Source organism: Peromyscus maniculatus, chromosome 7, assembly GCF_049852395.1.
Source record: "Peromyscus maniculatus bairdii isolate BWxNUB_F1_BW_parent chromosome 7, HU_Pman_BW_mat_3.1, whole genome shotgun sequence".
Classification (NCBI taxonomy): Eukaryota; Metazoa; Chordata; class Mammalia; order Rodentia; family Cricetidae; genus Peromyscus; species Peromyscus maniculatus.
The window spans coordinates 57,994,333-58,016,391 of NC_134858.1; the positions used below are offsets into that span (position 1 = coordinate 57,994,333).

The 22,059-nt window shown below is 47.3% G+C and overlaps 1 protein-coding gene across 2 annotated transcripts; it reads left to right on the top strand.

Moving 5' to 3' along the window:
- Positions 1-712: 712 nt before the first annotated feature.
- Larp6 (La ribonucleoprotein 6, translational regulator) lies at positions 713-21,142 on the top strand. 2 transcript variants are annotated; one of them, XM_006971462.4, is made up of 3 exons: positions 713-1,149; positions 13,519-13,729; positions 18,354-21,142. In XM_006971462.4, the coding sequence occupies exons 1-3, from the start codon at positions 950-952 to the stop codon at positions 19,419-19,421; spliced, it is 1,479 nt and encodes a 492-aa protein (XP_006971524.1). In that variant the 5' UTR covers positions 713-949; the 3' UTR covers positions 19,422-21,142. The 2 variants fall into 2 exon arrangements, with proteins under 2 accessions (XP_006971524.1, XP_015859129.1); XM_016003643.3 differs by having other exon boundaries at positions 844-1,149; positions 13,522-13,729.
- Positions 21,143-22,059: the final 917 nt, after the last annotated feature.

Genomic DNA, 22,059 nt, shown 5'->3' on the forward strand with positions numbered 1-22,059 from the left:
GCATGGTGTCCTTCTACCCGGACACTGTCTTCCCAAAGACCAGACTCCCTGAGTGTCTCCTGCCTTGAGGTCCCACAGCAAAGCAGAGAAACACGTGTGACAACAGGCTGTTCTTTGGTACCCTGATATGGCTAATGTGATCGGTTATGTCGAAGGCCTTTGATGAAGAGCTTCGTGGATACAAACTCAAGTCTTACCATTGTTCCTTGTTTCTGGGTATTAAGGCGGCTAAGACAGAACTCATCTTAAGGCTGTTAAAGCGTGGCAGGACTTCAGAGCATACTGGCATTTAAATAGTCCTTTTATTCACCCAATAAATATCTGAGTGCTGTCTCAACACTATCTCAATACAACAGTGGTTTTGAAACTTAGGATGCCCCAGCATCTTTGAGAGCTCCTTAAAATGCAGATCCTGAATCAGGCGGTTTGATCCTGGGCCTGACAATTTGCTGTTAGATCAGCTGCTAGGTGTGTCTGGAGCTGTTAAGGGGACAGGACGCACCCTATCCTTAAGGTGGCTATGCCAGAACTAACGGTAGAGATTGTGTTTTCTCCCACCTTGGCGGGTCTGTCAGGGAGACAAGCCTGCGAGCTGTTGACTTGTGCCTGTCTCCGCTAGTCCAGCCCAAAGCCAGAAGCCAGCTGAGCTGTGTCTGTGCGAGCGGCAGGGAGGAGGGAGCTGTGGGGCTGGAGCACCACCAGACAGGGACACGGGGAGGGACTGGGTCTGGGATTTACCCCGGGACAGGCCTGTGCAGCGCCGGGAGTCGTTCCGCGCAGTCCCTGCGCGGGCGCTCAGGGCGGTGCCCGCGGTGCGGCGTGGGGCGGATCGCGACCCCCGTCCCTCCCCGGGGCTGAGTCGCCGCCGTGCGCGCGCCGCCCACGCGCGACCGTAGCTATCGCGGCCGCCCGGCTGGCCGGGCCTCGCCGCGCGGGGACCCTGCCAGCCATGGCCCAGCTCGGCGATCAGGCTCTGCCGGGGCCAGAGACCACGGTGCAGATCCGTGTGGCCATCCAGGAGGCCGAGGACGTGGAGGATCTGGAGGAGGACGCGGAAGGGACCTCTGCGCAGGCAGCGGGGGACCCAGCCCGGTACCTCAGTCCAGGCTGGGGCAGCGCCAGCGAGGAGGAGCCGAGCCGCGGGCACAGGTAGGCGAGGTGGCGCGGGCCTGGCGGGGGTACACGGGGCTCCCCAATGCGCGACAACTCACCAGGGCAGAGGGGTTGACTCAGCCCCGCCACAGAGACTGCAGACTGAGTCAGCGCCCGCTTTTGGGGGCAGTCTGTGCCCCAACCCTCAGCAGGTTTTGATTCTTGATTGACAAGGCTTCCTGGGATGGGGGCGGGGATCTGAGGGACCCGGACTTGAAGGGTGCTCTGCGATCCAAAAAGAGAGATCTGCATGGGCCAACCTCACCATCTCTACTTCTGAAGGAGACGCCCCTTTCGGTACATGCACCCCACTAGACACTTGACCTAGCCTGGAGTTGCCCCTGAGGCTGGGCCTCCTGATGGCTTTGGTCCTAAAGATCCTTCATCACCATCATCATCTGCTCTGATCATCTGCCTAATGGCTTCACTCGGCCTCTGGGTGGGCGCAGGCCAGGCACAGCTGACATATGCTGATGGGGGCGTCCAGGAGGGGGTGATTTCCTGGTGGAGAGATTGCCCTCAGCTGAGATGGCCGAAGGCCTTGCTGCTTCACCTTAGCCTGGGGGTTCCTGTTGCTGTCTGCCTGCTTGGCTGCCTTCTGTGCCTGGGGCTGGCTCCCCCACTGCTCACTGGTGAGTGGCTTATAGTTGGTATGGCACCCGTCTGACCTTGCCCCTGGGCCCTGAGCTTTCTCCTCAGCCAGACACCCATCGCTAACGTAGGCCCTTTGCAACCATGGTTTTCTTATTGCGGTTCAAGAGACATCCCATGGAGCCAATGAGAAAAGAGACACGGTAACGACACTAGCAAATGCTGGGAAATGCCAAGGGCCTTTGGTAAGAGTCCTCCTTTGAGATGCTCTGCACAGGCTCTCAACTGTGAAGACCCCGAGGAAGTACCTCCTCTATCACTAAGAGAAGGCTCAGTTCCAAAAAGGGAGCACACTGGGGCCACCCCCAGGGCTGCCCCATCCCCAGTTAAAAGAGACGGGACCCTGGTTAAAAGGGTCTGGAACCCAGAATTTCAGGCCAGATCAGCAGAGGCAGCCGTTGTAGGAGAAAAGGCCAGTCTTACAGTTTAGGGCAGGAACGGTGACATAATTTCGTGTCCTGGCATCCATTGTACAAAAAGCTCTCTCTATGCCCAGCATAAAAATGATGAGCATATAAAGACAGCCGCCAAGCCAGATAACCCCAGAGGTCATGCAGAATACCCTATGGCTTTGCTTGTCTGTGACTATAGCAAAAAGCTGCTCCCTCCTAAACAGCTAAGGCGAAGGCCCCACTTATTTCTTGGTTCTAGAAAGATTCTCTACGGAGTCCTAGGAGAAACAGATCCTCAGGGCCTTTTCCCTTGTCCCTCACAGGTCACTCCAGGGCCACCCTTCATCACTCTCAGCTCCAGCAGCTCAAGGATCATGGAGCCTTCAGCCCACAATACTTTATATTGCCTGCTGGCATAGAGTTGGTCCCTGAAAGTCCCTGTGGCTCTTCAGATTAGTGGAGCTGACAAAGCCTGATGGGCAGACACCTAGAGCATGTGGAGATTCAGCCAGAGGCAGGAGAATGCTGTCTCCTGTCTGGGTCCAGTGTGCTGAGGCAGCAGCTGCTCTATATGGATGTTCTCGGCTCCCGGTGCCTGAAGAAGGAGCCCCAGTTCCTACATCTGCTTAAGATTTAACACCCACCCACCTCATCCCCTCAGCCCATGGCTGCCTTCTGTCTGATTTCATGCTCCTGGGGCACTGTCCCCTGAGCATGGTGGCATGTGGGGGGAGGGGGTGTTGGCCTGCGTGCTTCTGCCCACCCACATCTCCACTCTCTATTGGATTTCTTGTCAGTCTTGCAAACTTCAGCCTCTTCCCCACAGTCCCCGTGCCCCTCCCTGGGTGAGCTAGGTCGGTCTCTCTCCTCTGTGTTGTTTGGTACTCTGTGAATTTTAGGTCTAACACCTTTTAGAGTCCTAAATCCACAGTTACACCTCCCTGGAAGGTCTCTAAGCTCTGTGCCTGCAGCTCCTGGCGAAGCACCAGAACGGAGCAGGCACCTAGTAACTGTGTGGGGGATGAGAACACTCACTTCATGGTGTGAAAAGCCACATGTCCCCCTCTGTGAGACAGCGAGACCCTTAGAGGCAGGGGCTTTGTCTTACCCCTTTCCACATCCATGTACCTAGTCCTGAGCACAAGGAATACATGAACTATTACTGTTATCACTTTGCCGTATTTGTTAGATGCATATGATACACACGGTTTCTCCAGAACCATGTGGAAGTCATGCTGTACATTGAGACACACCTGAAATACTTCATCTTGTGACACTTAACAGGGATGTGCCCTAGGAAGCTGTTAACACTACCATTGCCAACTTGGAAAATGAGCAGTAACTCCCTAATATAACCTCCCAGATCGTCTTAACAGTCAAGTACCATGTTCAACGTCATCCCGCAGTCATCTTCTAAAGCTGTCTCAAACCAGCAGCCAGTCAGTTCAGGCAGAGTTTGCCTAGTGTGCTGTTTCAGAAGAATCTTTTAGTAGAGAGTTCAGCTTCCTAAAAATGGTAAACCTGTAAAGACAGCAGCTGAGCCAGACCCTGGGAGGGGGAAATGCAGGTGCCCATGGAGACCAGAAGAAGGCATCGCTCCCCAAATGTGGCAATGTTCTGAACAATTTAGCAACAATAAAAGTCTCTAGCAAATGTGAGATGTTTCTGGTAGTGCTTGCCCATGTTGTGACTTCGCTGCAGCCTTGCTGCCAAGCTTAGTGTACACATTTTGCCATGTGCATGCTGCCACACCGCCAAATGCCAGCAAATGCTGCCCCAAACACCTCGACTCAGATTCAAGACTGTGGGATGGTATTATTGATTGCAGTGTTTTTGCTGAGTGTACAAAGGGTTCTGCTCTCATAGAAACATGATGGTTTAATTATGGAAAACACAGGCTTTCTATTTTTTTCTAGTTAGTCATTCCTTGGTGTATATCAAATTAATTTTTTAATTGCTTGATTTTAAGGTTTTACTTTTATTCTATTTTTAATTGGATTATGGAGGTGTACATGAGTGCAGGTTCCCACAGAGACCAGAGAAAAGTGTGCAGTCCCTTGGTACTGGAGATGCAGGTAGTTATGAGCTGCCCAAAATGGGTGCTGGGACTCGAACTCGGGTCCTCTGAAAGAGCAGCAAACACTCTTAACCTGTAAGCCATCTCTCCAACTCCTGATTGGCTGGTTGATTTTAAAAATTGCTCTCTGCGTTGCTGACTTGAGCTTCACGGAAATAGTTTTAAGTGAGTTTTGGCTTGTCCTTGACACAGAGCTTCCAGTCAATTCTGAAGCGGCTCTAGACATTTTCTACCACTTTGCATTACATATTTATGCAAAGCAATGTTGTCAGCATTGACAATGAAAAATATTAATCAAAACAATAACCATCTCTGAAAAATGTGAAGAATGCCCTTCATCCTGCAGTACCAAGTATAAGCCAAGGCTCCACTTCTTCTGTAAGAGTAAGCATGTCCATCTCAGCATTTGTGTGCCAATTGGTTTTGTCTTTAATAAATGATAAAATTAGGGCGTTGGAGAAATGGCACAATGGTTAAGAGTTCCAGCTGCAATTCCAGAGGACTTGGGTTTGATTTCCAGCACCCACACGGCTATAACTCCAAGTCAGGGGATGCTCTGGGTTCAATGGGTACTTCATGCAAGTGGTGCAGAGCCATACATGCAGCCAAAAATACCCGTGTGCATAAAATAAAATTAAAAATTATTATCAATGAGTTATTTTAAAATAAATGTCTTTATTATTTATCACCAATAAATATTTAGTTTATATACCTCTGTATATCTAAAGTCATATAAAAATTCTGGGCAAAAAGGGGTTGCTAGGGGGAAAGTTTAAGAAACCCTCATCTGGAACATTCTTAACCTCTTTCTTTCTTCTAATGTTTTAATAGTTGAAGAATATAAAGACCAGGCATTTTTTTCAAGTGTCTCACTTTTAGGTCAGTTTCCATAGTTTCATTAACTTATTCCACTGTGCCATAGACTTCCTGTAGTAGCAGAAGTTAGGGGCTAAGGGGTTAATTAAATTTGGACTAACCATTTTGGCGAGAGTATTTCGTAGGCTGTCCCTTGACACTGTTACGTCACCTCAGGAGACATCATCTCACCATTACTGGTGCTAAATTTGACTGTATGGTTAAAGGCATTTCTCTGTCATACAGATCTGTCTTTGTGGTCCTCCTGTCTTCATTGATGGATATACCACAGCTTTTTTTATTTGTATATGTTGAACCATCCTTGCACTCCAGGAATAAGTCCTGCTTGATTATGGTGGATGATACTTTTATTTATTTTAATTTAAAAAATTTAAATTTATATTAATTATGTATATATGGGCATGTGGGTTCCCCCAGATGCCAAAGGAAAGCATCAGCTCCCCCAGAGCTGGAGTTACAGGTGGTTGCCAGCTGCCTGACGTGGGTGCTAAGAACTGAACACTGGTCCTCTGTACGAGGAGTAATGCTGTGAACTGCTGGGCTATCTCTCCAGACCCAGCCCTTTTGTTTTTCTTGATTGTTTTAGCTTTAAGAAATAGAGTCTCAGCATGTTGCTCAGGCTGATGAACTCTTAGGATAAGTGGTCTCTCTTCTTGCCTGAGCCTCCCAAGAAGCTGGGGCTGCAGGTGCACTCTCTAACTAGTGGGTAATAACCCTTTTAATCTGTTATTGAAATCTGTTTGCATCTGTGCTCTTCAGGAGTTTTGGACTATAACATCCCTTCTTGTAGTGCCCCTGTCTGGCTCTAATAATGGAGCAATAGTTGTAAAACAAATTCGGGAGTATTTCATCCAATCAACTCTTGGGAATAAGTTTGAGAAGAACTGGTATTCATTCTTTCCTAAATATTGATGAATTCCAGCAGCAAAGCCATCAAATCACAGACTTTCTTCTTTGATGGGAGATATTTGTTTTTAAATTAAAATTTGGTTTCATTATTTTATGTTTTGCTTGCATGTCTGTGTATCACATACACGCAGTGCCTATGGAGGCCAGAAGAGGGTATCAGATATGTGGATCTGGAGTTAACAGGTCATTTGTAAGTTGTCAAGTGAATGCTGGGAACCGAACTTGTGTCCTCTGGAAGAGCAGCCAGTGCTCTTAACCACTGAGCCACCTCTCCAACCCCTCTCCTTTGGAAAAGAACTCTGGATTGTCCAAGGCTTCCTCCCAATGAGGCCAGAAGAAAGAGTTAATTATCTCATCGTAATTTCTGTGTCAGTGTTAACAATCTTACTGAGTGCTTTAAATGAGGGCCTTTCCTCAAGCTTGAGCTTCCTCTCATTTCTATTCATGGATTTTTACATGTTTTCTTTTGTTATAATTAGTCACAGTCATTACTTTCGATGTTTAGACTGTCTATTGTGTAGCTGGAGAAGTCCCTTCACCCTACGCACCCTTTGGATGCACGTCCTTTTGGTTTTGAGCAGGACCTCACTTTCAGGAACTACACATTCCAGGCTTCATTTGTACTTTTCCTGCTCCAGTCATGGAAATTAGCCATTCCCACAGGAATCCGTGGCTTTCTGGAACACGAGTGAGAAAGGGTTTAGAAACCAAGACCTAATATCAAAAGTGCTTGTTTCCACCAGGGCACCATCACCTTCAGGGTCCTTCCAGGCCCAGGACTGCTTTTAAAAATTAATCTGTATAATAATTCAATTTTAACATTACATGATTTTGCTGTTATTTCCCTTTTTTCACACTGAGGATTTTGACTCCCTATGATGTCTGTAAGAATAGATGAGAACTGGTGGGCCATCCATGAAGCACATACCGCCGTCACCAGTGGCACCTAAACATGATTTGACACCTTTTCCAAAGCTGAGAGCATCTCCAGATGTTTTCTGCATATCTCAATGAAGAGCCATTATTTTAAAAAAGAGAAAGAAAAGGCGGGGGGGAAGGATTTTTTAAATGTGTGTGTGTGACTGACTCATGTGTGTGCAGGTGCCATCTGAGGCCAAAAGAGGGCACTGGGTTTCCTGGAGCAGAAATCAGCTGCGAGCTGCCCAGTGTGGGTGCTGGGAACCAAACTTCCAAGTGCTCTTACCTGCTGAGCCATCTCCTCAGCCCCAACTGTTATCGTTTGTTTCTGTCTTTCTGCAGTGCTGAAGGCTGAACCCAGGGCCTTGTGCAAGCTAGGCAGGTGCTCTGCCACTGAGCTCCCTCCTCAGCCCAGAATCCTTTGGTGTCTGTATATTTTGTCACGTTGACTGCCCTCTTTGGAACTAACTCTGACTCAGTCTCTTATTTAGAAGTGAATCAAAAACACACTACACAGACAGTTCTGAACAGAAGTGGTTTTACACACGGTCTTTCCTCTTTGTGTTCCCTGTCCTTGTTGTTCTTCATGGATGTCCTTGCCTCTGTGGCCCAAACACGCCGATAGATTAGTATGAATGCACACACTCTCCCTGGGCTGGAAGGCCTGGTGAGGATCTCGTGACTCCATGTTCGTTTGGGTGTTTTCCACTCTCAGAATGTCTTTTGATTAACCACTGAGTCAACACACCCACATTAGTTTGAGATTTTATGAGAAAAACAGCTTTGGAGATTTTACTCAATTTCCCCCCAAATTCCTTATAAAAAAGATAAATATTACAGGAGTGCTGCCCGAAGCCAATCATCTATTTTGATCCAGTTTCTACCCGCTGTGTTAATTTCAAACCAAATTACAATCATAGCAAAAGACCTTCTCAGTTTGCAATGTTTTATGTGAACAGCAATGTTTAAGTATAAAACTTGAAGCCTCTGGCTTTTTTGTTTTGTTTTTTGTTTTTGTTTTTGTTTTTGTTTTTTTGAGATGGGCATAGCCTAGGATAGCCTGAAATTTCTAGATAATTTAGGGTAACTAAACTCCTGGTCCTCCTGCCTTTGCTTTTCAAAAGCTCGAGCTACAGGCATGCATCTCCATACCTACTTTATGAGGTGCTGGGATCAAACTCAGGACTTCCTCTATGCTTGGTAAACACCCTACCAACTGAGCTCATCTATATCCTCACGTCTTCTTCAAGACGAGTTCATATATATTTACCAGTAAGTATACTTCATTTCTAGAACAGTCTCTGAGAGCCAGGTATGGTGGTGCACGCCTTTCATTTCAGCACTCAGGAGGCAGAGTTCTGAGTTCAAAGCCACACTGGTCTATAAACAGAGTTCTAGGCCAGCCAAGGCTACATAGTGATCTTGTCCCAAAACAACAACAACAAAGGTCTCTGTAGATATGAATTACTTTAACAAAACCTATTTGCTTTATATTACAAACACTTTTAAAACTTGCTACTATGTGCAAGCCTCTTAAATGGTACCAGAATAAGAGAAGCCAATCTGACTTGTATCTTCAACTTGGCGTTGGGGAGGGGGGGTGCTAATAATACGCGCACATGAGGAGCAAGGACACGGATACAGAAGAGCACTAGTGAAGGCTATTTCCCCCCTGGAAGGTCACTTGGGAGCTGCATGGCTAAGAGGGGGGGGGCAGCAAGCCATTCGAGGAGTCAGAAGTAGCGTGTGTAAAGGTGTGAATCGAGGAAGCTTGTGATACAGGGGTCTTTCTGTTTGCTTGGAGCAAAGGACACTGAGGAAAGTAAGTGGATCTGAGCCTGCCTGGTGGAGACAGCTGGGTTCTAAGTGCATCTGAATATGCAGCTAAGCACTGGAGGCTTCGTCCGGTGGGCAATGGGGACCGTGTTGCCATCAGTAGTAATATCGTCAAGATAGAACAGCTGCATACTCCAACAGCCTCTTCACAATATGTGATGTGGTGTTGTGTGGAGGAGGCTGGAGCCCAAAATACAGTGCGGGAGGTGGGAGGAGGTGGGAGATGGAACACAGAAAGGCTCTGCTCGGGAAATGTATGAAAATACAAGAATAAAAAGAAAGGCAATATCTGACGGGTAATTTAATTTACATTTTCCCTTTAGACGTGTTTGCCAGCCTCTGTCTAGCAGCAGAGAGTCGGGTAACATGGCAGGTATTGCCGAGCAGGAGGAAGGAAGTGAGGTTGTTTCTGAAGGAACTGAAGGTGTCGCCGAGTTCTGGGGAGGCTAAGGGGAGCTGCAGCTGCAGGGAAAAGCCGGGTGATTCTCTTGTGTTTGCTCTACATTGGAGCCTGCCCCCATGAAGTGTTTAGAGCCAACTGGGAAGAAAACCAACAAGGGTAGAGAGCTTCAGAGGGAGCCATTTAACCCACTAAGAGAGGTACCAGGTCCTCCTCCTTCTGACTAGTACACAGAGCTTAGCGTCCCTCCCAAAGAGGAGGCAAGGGACCTGATTTCTTCCAAGGGAAAGGAATGCTTTTAGGTGGAGAAACCTTTCCAGCACAGTGCGAAGTCATGTTGCTAACTGTATCCTAATGTGATGTACGGAGGATGGAAGTTTACCCCTGTGGTCCTCCTTCCCGGATCCTATGCCTTAAAATAATCACGGTGGAGGCAACAGAGAAACCTCAATGGCAAGACATTCCACGTAACTACGTAACTAGTACATACGTAACTAGTACATTCCAACACTGTCCAAGTCATCACAGATAAGGACATCTGAAGAAAGTCAGAGCCAAGAGGAGCCTCGGGAGATATGTAATACAGCATGTCATCAGGATTCCTGGGTGGGATCCTTTAGGGGAAAATGATGGAAGTCTTAACTATGTACTTCAGCTAATGATACTGCATAATTGTCCTTGTTAAGAAGTCCACCACAGTATTAGGAGACATTAATAATAAATATGCCTGGTGTGAGGCATATGGAACTCACTCTGCTATTTTAATAACTTTTCTGCAACTCTAAAACTATTCTAAAATAAGCTTATTGAAATTTTAAACAAAAAAGTGAATTGTTTATTCGTCACTTGAAGCAAAGCAATAGCGTGAAAAATAATTAGAAGAACGGGCACCCCAGAACACAGAGGTGCGGTGTTTAAACAGTCAGCACTTGGGTGTTTAAAAAGTCAGCGCTCCAGTCAATACCCTGAGAGGGAATTTAAGCTACTGTACCCACCAAATAAGAACAGTATGCGCTTAAAAGAGAACAGTCAAGGACTGGGAGATGGCTCAGTCAGTGATGTACTTGCTGTGCAAGCATGAGAACCAGAATTTGGATCCCCAGGACCCACATCAATGTGGGGCAGGCATGGTGGTCCGCCTGTAAACCAGACACGTACTTATGTACCCGTATGCATGTGCACATTATCACACACACACACACACACAGGCACATGCAAAAAAAAAAGCAGGAGGATACAGTCATACAGTCTGAGGATCAAAAACTGTTCTTCACTACTAAGGCAAAGACAGATGCACGCAAGGACGGATAAGCACAGATCAGTTCAGACGGTCACTTAACTAATAGGACACGTTCAGAAAAGAAATACACCCTTAGCTGGGTGTGGCAGTGCATTCTATGATCCCACCACATGGAAAGTATGGGCACTAAGATCTGGAGAATCCAAGGCTAGCCTGAACAACACAGTGATGTCAAGGCTAGCCTGGCCACCATTGTATGATCCGCCTCGAAAACAAAAACGGAGAAACAAAACTGTCTCAAAAGAGGTGGATGTGTAGCTCTGTGGTAGAGAGCTTGCCTAGTATGCTCAAGACCCTGGATTTGATCCCCACCCAGCACTTAAACAAATGTTATCTTAGCAAATAACTGCCCTGCAGGGAATGTGTTTACACAGCCACAATAATAAAACAGATTAACTTTCAACTTTCGTACCTATCTCTAGACAGCACTTGCAATATTATTTTGCAGCATAGAGAGAGGTAATAAACTATGGAAAATGGAGCAGAAGTTCTTCCAATCGAATTTGGAAGGTCGGAAGCGGAAGGGGAGACTGTGAAAGGTGGGACGATACAGCACATATCTATATAATGAGCAGTGATTGAGGGGATGCGAATGAAGTAAGAGACCATCTGAAATGTACGCTCAAAAGCAAACAGATCTGGGATGTGGCCCCACTGCCAGAGTACTTACCTAGCACGCGTGAAGCCCTGGGCTGGATAGCCATCACCGTGTAAACTGGGCCTGGTGGTGAACACTTATATTCCCAGCACCTGGGAGGTGGAGGCAAGAGGAACAGGTCACTTGGTTACATAATGAGTTCAAGGCTAGTCTGAACTACATGAAACTCTGTCTACAAATCCCAAAACAGACAGATGACAGACAGAAGGCTAGTAAAGAACCAATAGTAAAATAAAAATTTTAACGTTGGAAGAAGAGGCCATGGGATTTAAGTGACCCCAGATTCTCATTTTGTAATGGGATGCCTTCAGACACTACACCAGTGAAAATGATGACAAACACCTAGGGATTCTGAGCCCTGCCAATAAAGATGTCTGTTAGGAGGTGGGGGTGGGGGTGCATAGGATGGGGTATATGATGATGGCCAGTGGAGAGTTTGGGCTGGACTCTGGTGCACTGGCAAACGATAGAACTTACTACAAATGACTCACACAGAGAGGGGGCAGACCAATAAGTTCTACTCCTGAACTGGAGCAGCTGATGCCCGATCAAAGGTGAACTCATAAACAAAGCAAGGTAGAAAAAAGGCATTGAGTGGAGCCTCTGCCTCTCAGGACCTAGGCTGGAGCCCTGGGCTTCCCAAGGTCGGCTGTGTCTGCTTCCTCTCTGCACAGCACCCATCTCCCACCTCACATGGGCCTGGGAGGATGGGGCACAGTCAGACCTCCCTGTCTGTGCAAGACCCCTCCAGAGACACCCATCCAGAGCATGTTTATCTGGGCTCCCATGCTCCACCTGGTCCTCCTGTACCTCATCACAAGACTAAACACTGTCACCCACCTTCTCCATGCCCTCTTCCCTCTGGCATAGGTGTCTTGTTCTGCTTGGTTTCGTTCCCTCACATACCTGCCTGTTCTGCCTCTCCTTTCTCCTCCCATTTCTAAATGTTCATATCCTCTGAGCATCTACCCTTGAGTGGACATTGGGTCTCATTTGAACTGTACTCCCCAGTGGCTGTGACCACATGGCCATGAAGGAAGAGACGTTTCCCCCCAGGCAGATAACAGATCAAGTTCTGTTTTTGTATGGAGTATCTCTGGCATGGCAGCATCTTGAAAAGCCCAGGGTTCCAGGACAGGCCCTGCGATCCGGATCCTCTTCTCTACTGTCTTCTAAAAATCACATCTGGAGGTGGAAAGATGGGGAGGGAAGACAAAACCATGTATGTCATCTGGGAACCAGTGCATTTTGCTGGCATCTGAGTGACACAAAAATCTCAGTGGATGGTGAATCTGTTTTTTTACTCACCGCCCCCCACCACCATTTTTCAGCATATTTTTGTGTAGGCGTGTTTGTATGTATACATGTACATGTGCATATATGTGGAGGACAGAGGCTGATATTGGTATCTTCTCAGTCATGCTCTATCTTATTTATTTATTTATTTATTTATTTATTTATTTATTTATTTATTTATTTATTTATTTATTTATTTATTTTTTGAGACAGAGCCTCTCTTTGAACCTGGGTTCCACCAATTTGTCTAGCCTTGCTGGCTGACACTCCAGGGATCTTTCTGTCTCCGCTTCCCTAATATTGGGATTACAGTCAGGCACCACCTTGTGTTGGCTTTTTACCTGTGTGCCGGGGATCTGAATTCAGGTCCTCATACTTGTGTGACACTTTACCAATTGAGCTGTCTCCTCTGCCCTGTGTTATTATTCTCAAGGTCCTCTATACTTGTTAAAACAAAAGCTTGACTTCTCAGGTGACTGAGGACAGAACTTTCTGAATATTTTATGGTCATGTGGCCAACTGCCTTTAAGGAAACTAATTCAGATGTGGCCAGTCTAATTTCCAAGGGTTGCTATGACAACCAGGTACATGCTAGATGGTGTATAACCAACAGAGAAGTCATAAATGAAGGGTTCAGTTCAGATAAGATCAAATGTACACTCAAGGATAGATGCTTGGAGAATATGTACACTTAGAAATGGTAGCAGAAGGAAGAGATGGAGCAGGGACCTGCTCCCTATCATGGTTCTAGGAAAGGATCTGCCAGGCTTCTCCCCAGCCGGCTTGGTTTTCATCCAAATTTCTACCTTCATCCTGAGTAACCATTTCCTGGTTTGTGTCTGTGCCCAAGTTTCTGGCTTTCATGAGGACCTCATCGGCATGGGATTGGGGACCATCCAACTCTATAATGGGCTCACTCTTATATTAACATCCACAGTGGCTGACTCCAGATCAGGCCAGGTTCTGGGCTCCTGGGGCCTGTGGCTTCTATCTGTGAATTTGGAGGGTGAGAGTTCAACCCGTAACTAACTTGGCGTCTCCCTCTGGCCTCAGCAGCGCCACGACAAGTGGAGGCGAGAATGAGCACGAGGAACTGGAGCCGGAATGGAAGCCCCCGGACGAGGAGCTCATCAGGAAGTTGGTCGATCAGATTGAGTTCTACTTTTCGGATGAGAACCTAGAGAAGGATGCCTTCCTGCTCAAGCACGTGCGAAGGAACAAGCTGGGCTACGTGAGCGTCAAGCTGCTCACCTCCTTCAAAAAGGTGAGGCCGGCTTCTCAGAGGCTGCTCAAGGCATTCGTGTCCGGGGTGTGGACCTTTGTGGTGTTAAACATTCTGTTGTTGTTTTGTTTGGCACCCCACCCCTCAGCCACAGGCCCTCCTGCCCAGCAAATTTTTAAATAAATATGACACCTGAAAAAGGGAAAAATTATCAAGAGAAGGGATTTAGTGGCACTCAGAACTAACTCAGTCAATGAAGTGTTTACCGTACAAGCAGGAGAACCTGAATTTGATCCCCAGAAGCTACATGCAAAAAAACAAGCTTGGTTCCATGCTTGTACTTCCGGAGCTGGGGAGGTAGGAAAAGATCTGTGGGGCTAAGGGAGAAGCCATCTTAGCCTACTGGGTGAGCTCTATGCCAGTGAGAGGCCCTGTCTTGACTATAAATGAATAAATAGCAAAGTGTATAGATCCTGAGAAGAATGACACCCAAAATTGACATCTGGTTCCCTATATGCATGCGCGCGCACACGCACACACACACACACACACACACACACACACACACACACACACAAGGGTTATGAGAGCATTCTTGAGAATATATTTGCCTGCTGTGTAAAGGGTTCTGAGTGCTAGGACAGATCTCAGCTGGTGGTGATTAAGAAATGCTGTGACTTGTCCTCAGGAAAGTTTGGGTCATCTTGCCTGGCACATGGATGCCCAGAGGGTGCTACACCAGAACAGAGGGTCCTGGAGACCTTGAGAGATGATGCCTGCCAGTCTAGAATTGCCTGACACCCAGTCAAGCCTTCCACTTGATAAGCTGAGTCAGTATGGGATGGGAGAGAACACACAGAACTCAGGGAGAAAATCCTGCTCCGGGACTCCAGCATGATCTGCTCTCTGGGATACCAAAGGGAACTCTAAGGGAACTCTGTGTCCCAGAGTGATCGATGCTGAGGGGGCACTGGCAGCCAAGCAGGAGACTGCCTGTCCCTGCTGTGGACAGATGCAGAACTGGGGCCCTAAACGTGCTGCTCTCCGAGGATTGACTAACCAGTTGGAATAATAACTCTGTATCTCCCTGGAGGGCGTGTATTTACTAGAATGGAAAAAGCACCGTTCAGCTTGTTGCATAATGGCTTATGTAAGGAGTGGGTCCACATAAGAAGTGGGTCCTGGCCAAGATGTCGGCACACTCTATCCGAGAGTGATGGGAAAAGCTCTGTGCCTTGGAGCTCGTCTCTGCCCGGCTCCCTAGTATGCTCTGCCTTCTTCTTGGACTCTTTTTCTTTTATTCATTCATCAAACAATGTTCTTTGTATTTGATGAGTGTTGTGTTAAGCGCACGAGGTACTAAGTGAATATGGCATCCCGTCTTTCCTCGAAGCACTTATAGTCCAACGAAAGATAAGAGGTCCACGAAATGCTTCAGGGTAACCACAGACAAACTGATGGAAGACATAAAGGCATTTGGGGACTGGCTGATCAGAGCAATGGACCCTGTCTAGAGAACCGAGACGTCTTCTTGGAGTGGTGGCGTTGGGATGCGGTCTTGGAGGATGAGTAGGAATTGCAAAGTCCAGATGGGAAGGCATGCTTCATGTTCAGAGAACAAGTTCTGACATGAAAAATACTTCCAGGGTTGGGGACCCCTAAATGGAAAAGCCCCCCCCGATGTGCTCCCCAAGGGCTTCAAGAGCCACCCTGGCTTTCTCCCCTGTCCTAGCTGCCACTTACAGACCCACTCAGGAGCATCCTCTCTTTAAAATGAGCTGCAAGGTGGACACACTTGCATTCACACTCCCAAATTCCCATCCCCTAATTCACACCCCCAAACTCAGAGCAGAGACTCTTTTCCTTCTCGAGGATTTCCTGCTAATGGCAATGTGATACATCCAAGAGGAAGGCGCCAAACGCAGGGAGCGTACAAAGCATGAGTGCCCCTTCTCGTCACTGTGACGAACACCTGACAACCACGGCAGAAGGCTTTGGGTCACGGCTGAAGGTGCACCCCGTCAGGTCAAGGAAGGCATGGCAGCAGGCGTGTGAGGCAGCTGGTCACGTGGGACATACAGTCAGGAATCAGGGAGAAGTGCGGCTGCTCGTCTTGTTTTCTCTTTTTCGTTCAGTCAGGGATCCTGGGCCTGAGATGGTACTACCCACGTTTAGGGCTCATCTTCCCTGACAGTTAAATCTTTACGGAAGCATCCTCACAGATACATCCGGAGGTTTGTTTCCATAGACATTCTCAACCCAGTCAGGTTGACAATGATGGTCCATCATCACACAGAGTTTCTGACAAACTTACAAAGTTCTAGAGGTTGCACATGGCCAAACTTCTTTCTTAAAGGAAAACATTTATTTTATTTTATGTGTGTATGTGTGTGTGTTAGAGTATGTATGTATATATACCATGCGTATGCAGTACCCTCAGAGTCCAGAAGAGGGCATCAGATCCTCTGCAACTGGAGTTATAGACTGTTGGGAGCCATCATGTGGGTGCTGGGGATTGAATTCAAGTCCTCTACAAAAGCAGCCAGTGCGTTTCACCACTGAGTCATCTCTCCAGCCCCCAGTTCCTTTTCTGATGTGATATTGGAAACCGTCGTAAAGTACCACAGACACAGACCTGAGATGCCCATAGATAACCAAGGTTTCCCAGAGGACCTGGCTCTCGCCTCTGTGTGTTCCCTAGTCTTCTACAGCGCTCCTCTCTGGAAGGACGTGGTCCTGCCCTAGTTCTCACCCTACCTCGTAAGGCAGCACATGCTTCTGTGCTCCGACTTCAAGCTTAGGGAGGATTTCTTCGCCTCTCCCGCATGCTCCCTTCCCAGCTGTTTTCACAGCTGGCTCCATCATCCCAGGCCTTGGCTTTCCTACAACCTTGCAGTGACCTTCATCTATCTCACTCTCTTCTGGATTCCCGATTGACTGACTTGTTCACTAGAAATCCAACCGTAGTCTCAGGTCTGCTTCTCTGTGGCATGCTGATCCCCCCCAAGGTCTCTCTGTAGGTGACTTGGGGCTTTTTCGTGCTAATAATGAGAGAACACAGGCCAGAGTGGACAGTGCCCGCATTCCAGCAGTGTGTCAGTCAGGACTCAGGACTCTGTGGAGGTTGCCCTGCCCTGCCCAGGGAGTGAGCCTTCCTTTCTTGTTTTCTGTGCCTTTTCTGTTTGAAGCCCATGGGGAGTTCCTGATTCCTCTGCAGATCAGCCTCATGGGCCAGGCCTCAGAGGACTCTGGGTAATTTCCCCATCCAGGCTCAGGTTACCCACCCCACCCACATCCACCAGTTCTCGGGGATGACTCATCTCCCTGGCACATCCTTCACTGGAAGTGGGCCTCCACAAAATTGCCGTTTTATGAAATAAATATAGCTTTTCATATACTGCAGCATCAATACGCACAGTTTCCATCTTGGGAGGGACAGGGAAGAGTTGTTTCATCATTTTTCAAGAGGCCCAGTCAATGTGATTCCACTTGGTGTCTGTGCCTGTTACTCTTGGGGGAGATTACAGAGAAACAGGGAAGATCTTTTGGGGGCTTCTCTTTATCAACTGTAAATCACAGCTTCAGAGAATGCCAGACCCTCCAAATCCTTCCAAAGTAGCAGCCCATTCAGTGTGACGGCCTGCGATCCCAGCGTTTTGGAGGGGTCATGAGTTTGAGTCCAGCTTGAACTATCGAGTGAAACCCTGTCTCAAAGAAGAAGAAGAAAAATCTGGGCTGGGGCTATAGCTCATGGAAGCCTGCTTGCCTGACATTCTACATTCAGTCCCCAGTACTACCCAAAACTCACTTGTGACATATGTATTTGAAACAGTGATAGCATGTAGTTATTGAGTAGTCTTGGAGAGTGAACTGCTATTTTAAATTTTGTGTACAAATGTATTTCTCTCTATTTTTTCTGTTCATTTAACCTGTGTGTGTGTGTGTGTATGTGTGTATGTGTGTGTACTATGCAGCTCTAAAGAAAAAAATGTAATCAACATTTGCAGGAAAATGGATGGACTTAGAATATATGATATTCAATGAAGTCACACAATCTCGGAAAGGAAAAAGAGATGTCCTCTCTGATATGCAGAATCTAGCCAACAGCATATGCATGTATGTGAACAACTATGCATGTGAGTGCAGTATAGCATGTAGAAAAGGGAGAAAGAATATTAATTAGGATGAGGAAGGACTGAACGCAGGTGGTGGGCATGAGTTAAGAAAGAGGATCTAAAGCTGGTTATCTTTCTAGTTCTCTTTTGTGGATTTTTCATTTTGGGTAGTGGATAACTGCGTAAAACACATTTGATAGTGAAAGTGTAAAGCTCAGTGTGAAACCCCACAGCTTCAGAATGGCTGTTCTAACTGTTCAGTGAGATACGTAGACTTTGGGTCTGGTTAATTTCACCATATGATTTTTTTTTGAAAATTTTTATAATAAAGTTTATTACACATTTTTTAATGAAAGAAACCATTGAAGAAGTGGCTGGAGAAAGTTTTCCTTTACTCATTCTCCGACTGGTTGGTATTTGAGTGTCTCCCCCACTGGGTATGACTCAAGTCATTGGTGCTGCAGAGGTGAGGGGGGTCGGGAGGGGGATACAGAATGTACAAGTGTGGAGAGGAGAGGAGGTACCACTCAGACCTGCTTTGTGTTCTTTAGGTGAAACAACTCACACGGGACTGGAGGACCACAGCACATGCCCTGAAGTATTCGGTCACGCTGGAGTTGAATGAGGACCACCGGAAGGTCAGGAGGACCACCCCTGTGCCACTGTTCCCCAATGAGAACCTCCCCAGCAAGATGCTGCTGGTATATGACCTACACCTGTCTACTAAGCTATGGGCCCCGGCCACGCCCCAAAAGAATGGAAGGGTGCAGGAGAAGGTGATGGAGCATCTGCTCAAGCTCTTTGGGACTTTTGGAGTCATCTCATCGGTGCGGATTCTCAAACCTGGGAGAGAGCTGCCCCCCGACATCCGGAGGATCAGCAGCCGCTACAGCCAGGTGGGGACCCAAGAGTGTGCCATCGTGGAGTTCGAGGAGGTAGATGCAGCCATTAAAGCCCACGAATTCATGGTCACTGAATCTCAAGGCAGGGACAACATGAAAGCGGTCTTGATTGGGATGAAGCCACCCAAAAAGAAACCCCTCAAAGATAAGAACCATGATGACGAGTCCACAGCAAGTACCCACCTGAGCAGGTCCCTGAACAAGAGAGTGGAGGAGCTGCAGTACATGGGGGATGAGTCTTCTGCCAACAGTTCCTCTGACCCTGAGAGCAATCCCACCTCTCCCATGGCTGGCCGCCGGCATATGGCCACCAACAAGCTCAGCCCTTCCGGTCACCAGAATATCTTTCTGAGCCCAAATGCCTCCCCGTGCTCAAGCCCTTGGAGCAGCCCCCTGGCCCAGCGCAAGGGCGTCTCCAGAAAATCCCCACTGGCTGAAGAAGGGAGACTGAACTTTAGCACCAGCCCCGAGATCTTCCGGAAGTGCATGGATTATTCCTCGGACAGCAGCGTCACTCCCTCGGGCAGCCCCTGGGTTCGCAGGCGACGCCAAGCTGAGATGGGGACACAGGAGAAAAGTCCAGGGGCAAGTCCCCTGCTGTCTCGGAAGATGCAGACCGCAGATGGGTTGCCTGTAGGGGTGCTGAGGCTGCCCAGAGGCCCCGACAACACCAGGGGCTTCCATGGTGGACACGAGCGAAGCCGAGCCTGTACATAATACCTTCTATTTTTCATACTGGCTCCACTGAAAACAAACTTTGTTTTCGAGGTCCTCACCAATAGCTAGCATGACAGAGAATGGAATTCAGTCCCCTTAGAAAGCTTTTGTATCCACGTAGACCTCTTAATTTATATATTTGTAAGGTATACACACTGTCCCGTGTGCCATGGTTTTAAGACCATCTTGTGGCTGGGAGGTCTTGCTCCCAGCATGGCCACTGTTTTGACAATGCCTGGAGTGTGTGAGTGTAATGTCTCTGAAGGGCTGTGGGACACAGGCTCTCTGGGGAGATCTAGCAGCGAGTCTGTCTGTCTCAACTGGCTTTTTTTCCTGCAATGACTGAGCTGTCCTTGGCAGGTGGTTCCTCCTGAGGCCTCAAAGGAGTTTTGCTCAGTGGCAAATCCTTCAGCCAATAGCATGGTGTCTTATAGGACTGAGCGTCTATTCCCTGTCAAGTGAATAAATAATAAAACACCCACTGGGAGTCCCTTATCTGAGGTCACAGACCATACCCCTTAGACAAGGAACCCAACAAGAATATATTTTCTCTGTCTATCCCATAGTGTACTCCCAGGGCAGTCCTGGACTCTCCTGGAGGTTTCTGGCAGTCTGGGATGTCTGTCGTCACAATGAGTCTCACAGGATAGGCAGCTTTAGTTTCTGCTGATGTCCCCACAGCATCCCAGACCATCAGTCTTGACATCACCTGAGAACTTGCTAGAAACACACATTTCTAGGTCCCATCTCAGGCCAAGTGATTGAGAAACTGTCAGAGGAGGGATTATAGGTATGTTTTTAAAGATTTGTTCTTATCTTTATTTACACGTATGTGCCTGTGTGAGTGTATGCCATATGTGTGCCCATAGAAGCCAGAATGAGGCATCAGATCCACTGAAGTTGGGGTTATGGGTGTGAGCTGGGAACTCCACTTGGATCCTCGAGAAGAGCAGCAAGTGCTCTTACCCTGAGCATCTCTCCAGGCCCTGAATCTGGAGTTTGAAAGCCCTGCAGATGATTCTGATGTGTGCTAGTGTGAGAATCCTTGAGGTAACCAAAGCTGCAGGACCCCATGTCAGCCAGTCTGAACCCACGTCTCTCACTCCTGTTCTGTGACTTGGGGGTAGAATTAAGCTCCCTGAGCCTTCTGGTGTCCTGGGGCATGCTTTGCTGCATGGTAGTGTGAAATGTAGTCAGTCCTCCATAATCGTTGGCTCTATTTCCTCCTCATCTGGCTTATTGTCTGTTACCTTCAAAAGCCGTTTTGGATTACCACACCCTGGCCTAGAGTCCAATGTTGGCTTATTCGTGGGCTGTTCGGGGGTGATTTAGGACCTGTTAAGAGTCAAGCAGTGATTGTTTGCCAAGAACTTTGATAAAAAGCTTTCCCATGATTTATTTCATGTAAATCATCCCAACACCATGTGAAAAAAATATTCAGGTATTGGAGCTACTTTATACCAGGTTTAAAGAAGAAAAATAAGGCCTCATGTGGGTAACTAACCTATATCTGGGTTGATGGTTCTGGGGTTCACTTTGTTGATGCTGCTGGTAGTGATTGTGGTGGTATTTCCTGAGAGTCTTACCATGTAACATTGGCTGACCTCAAACTTCCAATCCTTTAGGCTCAGTATAAGGAGGCTACATATGCACCATCACCCCAATCTAGCATTAATACCAAGCTATATTAATATTATTAATATAATATATTAATAATAGCATTAATGGTTTTTTGTTTATTATTATTATTATGTTATTGTGTGTGAGAGAATGAGAGAGAGAGAGAGAGAGAGAGAGAGAGAGAGAGAGAGAGAGAGAGAGAGAGAGAGAGAGGTATTTGCACATTTAGGTCAAGCCATAGAGCATGTGTGTGTGTGTGTGCGCGCGCAGAGGTCATAAGAGTTACAGGTGCAGGCTGAGGAGCCAGTCCTCTCCTTCCTCCGGTGAGTCCCAGGGGTCAAACCGGGTCATCAGGCGTGCAGCACAAGCATTTTTACTCTCTGGGACATTTTGCTGGCCCCACTAAACGGTTTTGACATTGCTGAGCCTTGCCATCCCCAGTCACATGACTCAGTCACATGTGCTACTGTGAGTTCGGCGGCTCCCTTGTCCTCAGCATCTCCATAAGCAGTTACACTGGTAAGTCTATACATGAAGTGGCAGAGGTAGGAAAATGATGATGCTCAGCTTGAACAGTTGTGGAAATGGAAAAAGACAAGTTTGGGGTGTTTCTGTTTTGAAACAAACCGGCCTCAAAATCACCATGTAGCAAGAATCACGACTTTGAATTTATGATCCTTTTTCTTCCATCTACACAATACTAGGATTTACAGGTACACACTACCATTATGTGTAGCTTTATGCACTGTGTGAGGATCAAACTCAGGACCTTGTGCATTCTAGGTAAGCACTCTGGCCAACTGAGCTCCATTCCCAACCCCAGCAGTGTATTTTAAATTATACAGGTATATCCAAATTAGCAGATGACTACCTGGTTGGGAAGGTGGTTTGTAGCTGTACTTTTTCATTGGGACCACCAACCCACAAATAATGACATGGAGGCTTATTATTAATTATGAAGGTTTGGCCTTTAGCTTAGGATAGTCTCTAACTAGTTTTTATATCTCAAATTAACCTG

Bases quoted from the DNA above. Each gene is read 5' to 3' on its own strand.
- Larp6 (XM_006971462.4), top strand. From the start codon at position 950: ATGGCCCAGCTCGGCGATCAGGCTCTGCCGGGGCCAGAGACCACGGTG. The intron at 1,150-13,518 runs GTAGGCGAGGTG...CTCTGGCCTCAG, and splicing joins GAGCCGAGCCGCGGGCACAG to CAGCGCCACGACAAGTGGAG. The intron at 13,730-18,353 runs GTGAGGCCGGCT...TGTGTTCTTTAG, and splicing joins TGCTCACCTCCTTCAAAAAG to GTGAAACAACTCACACGGGA.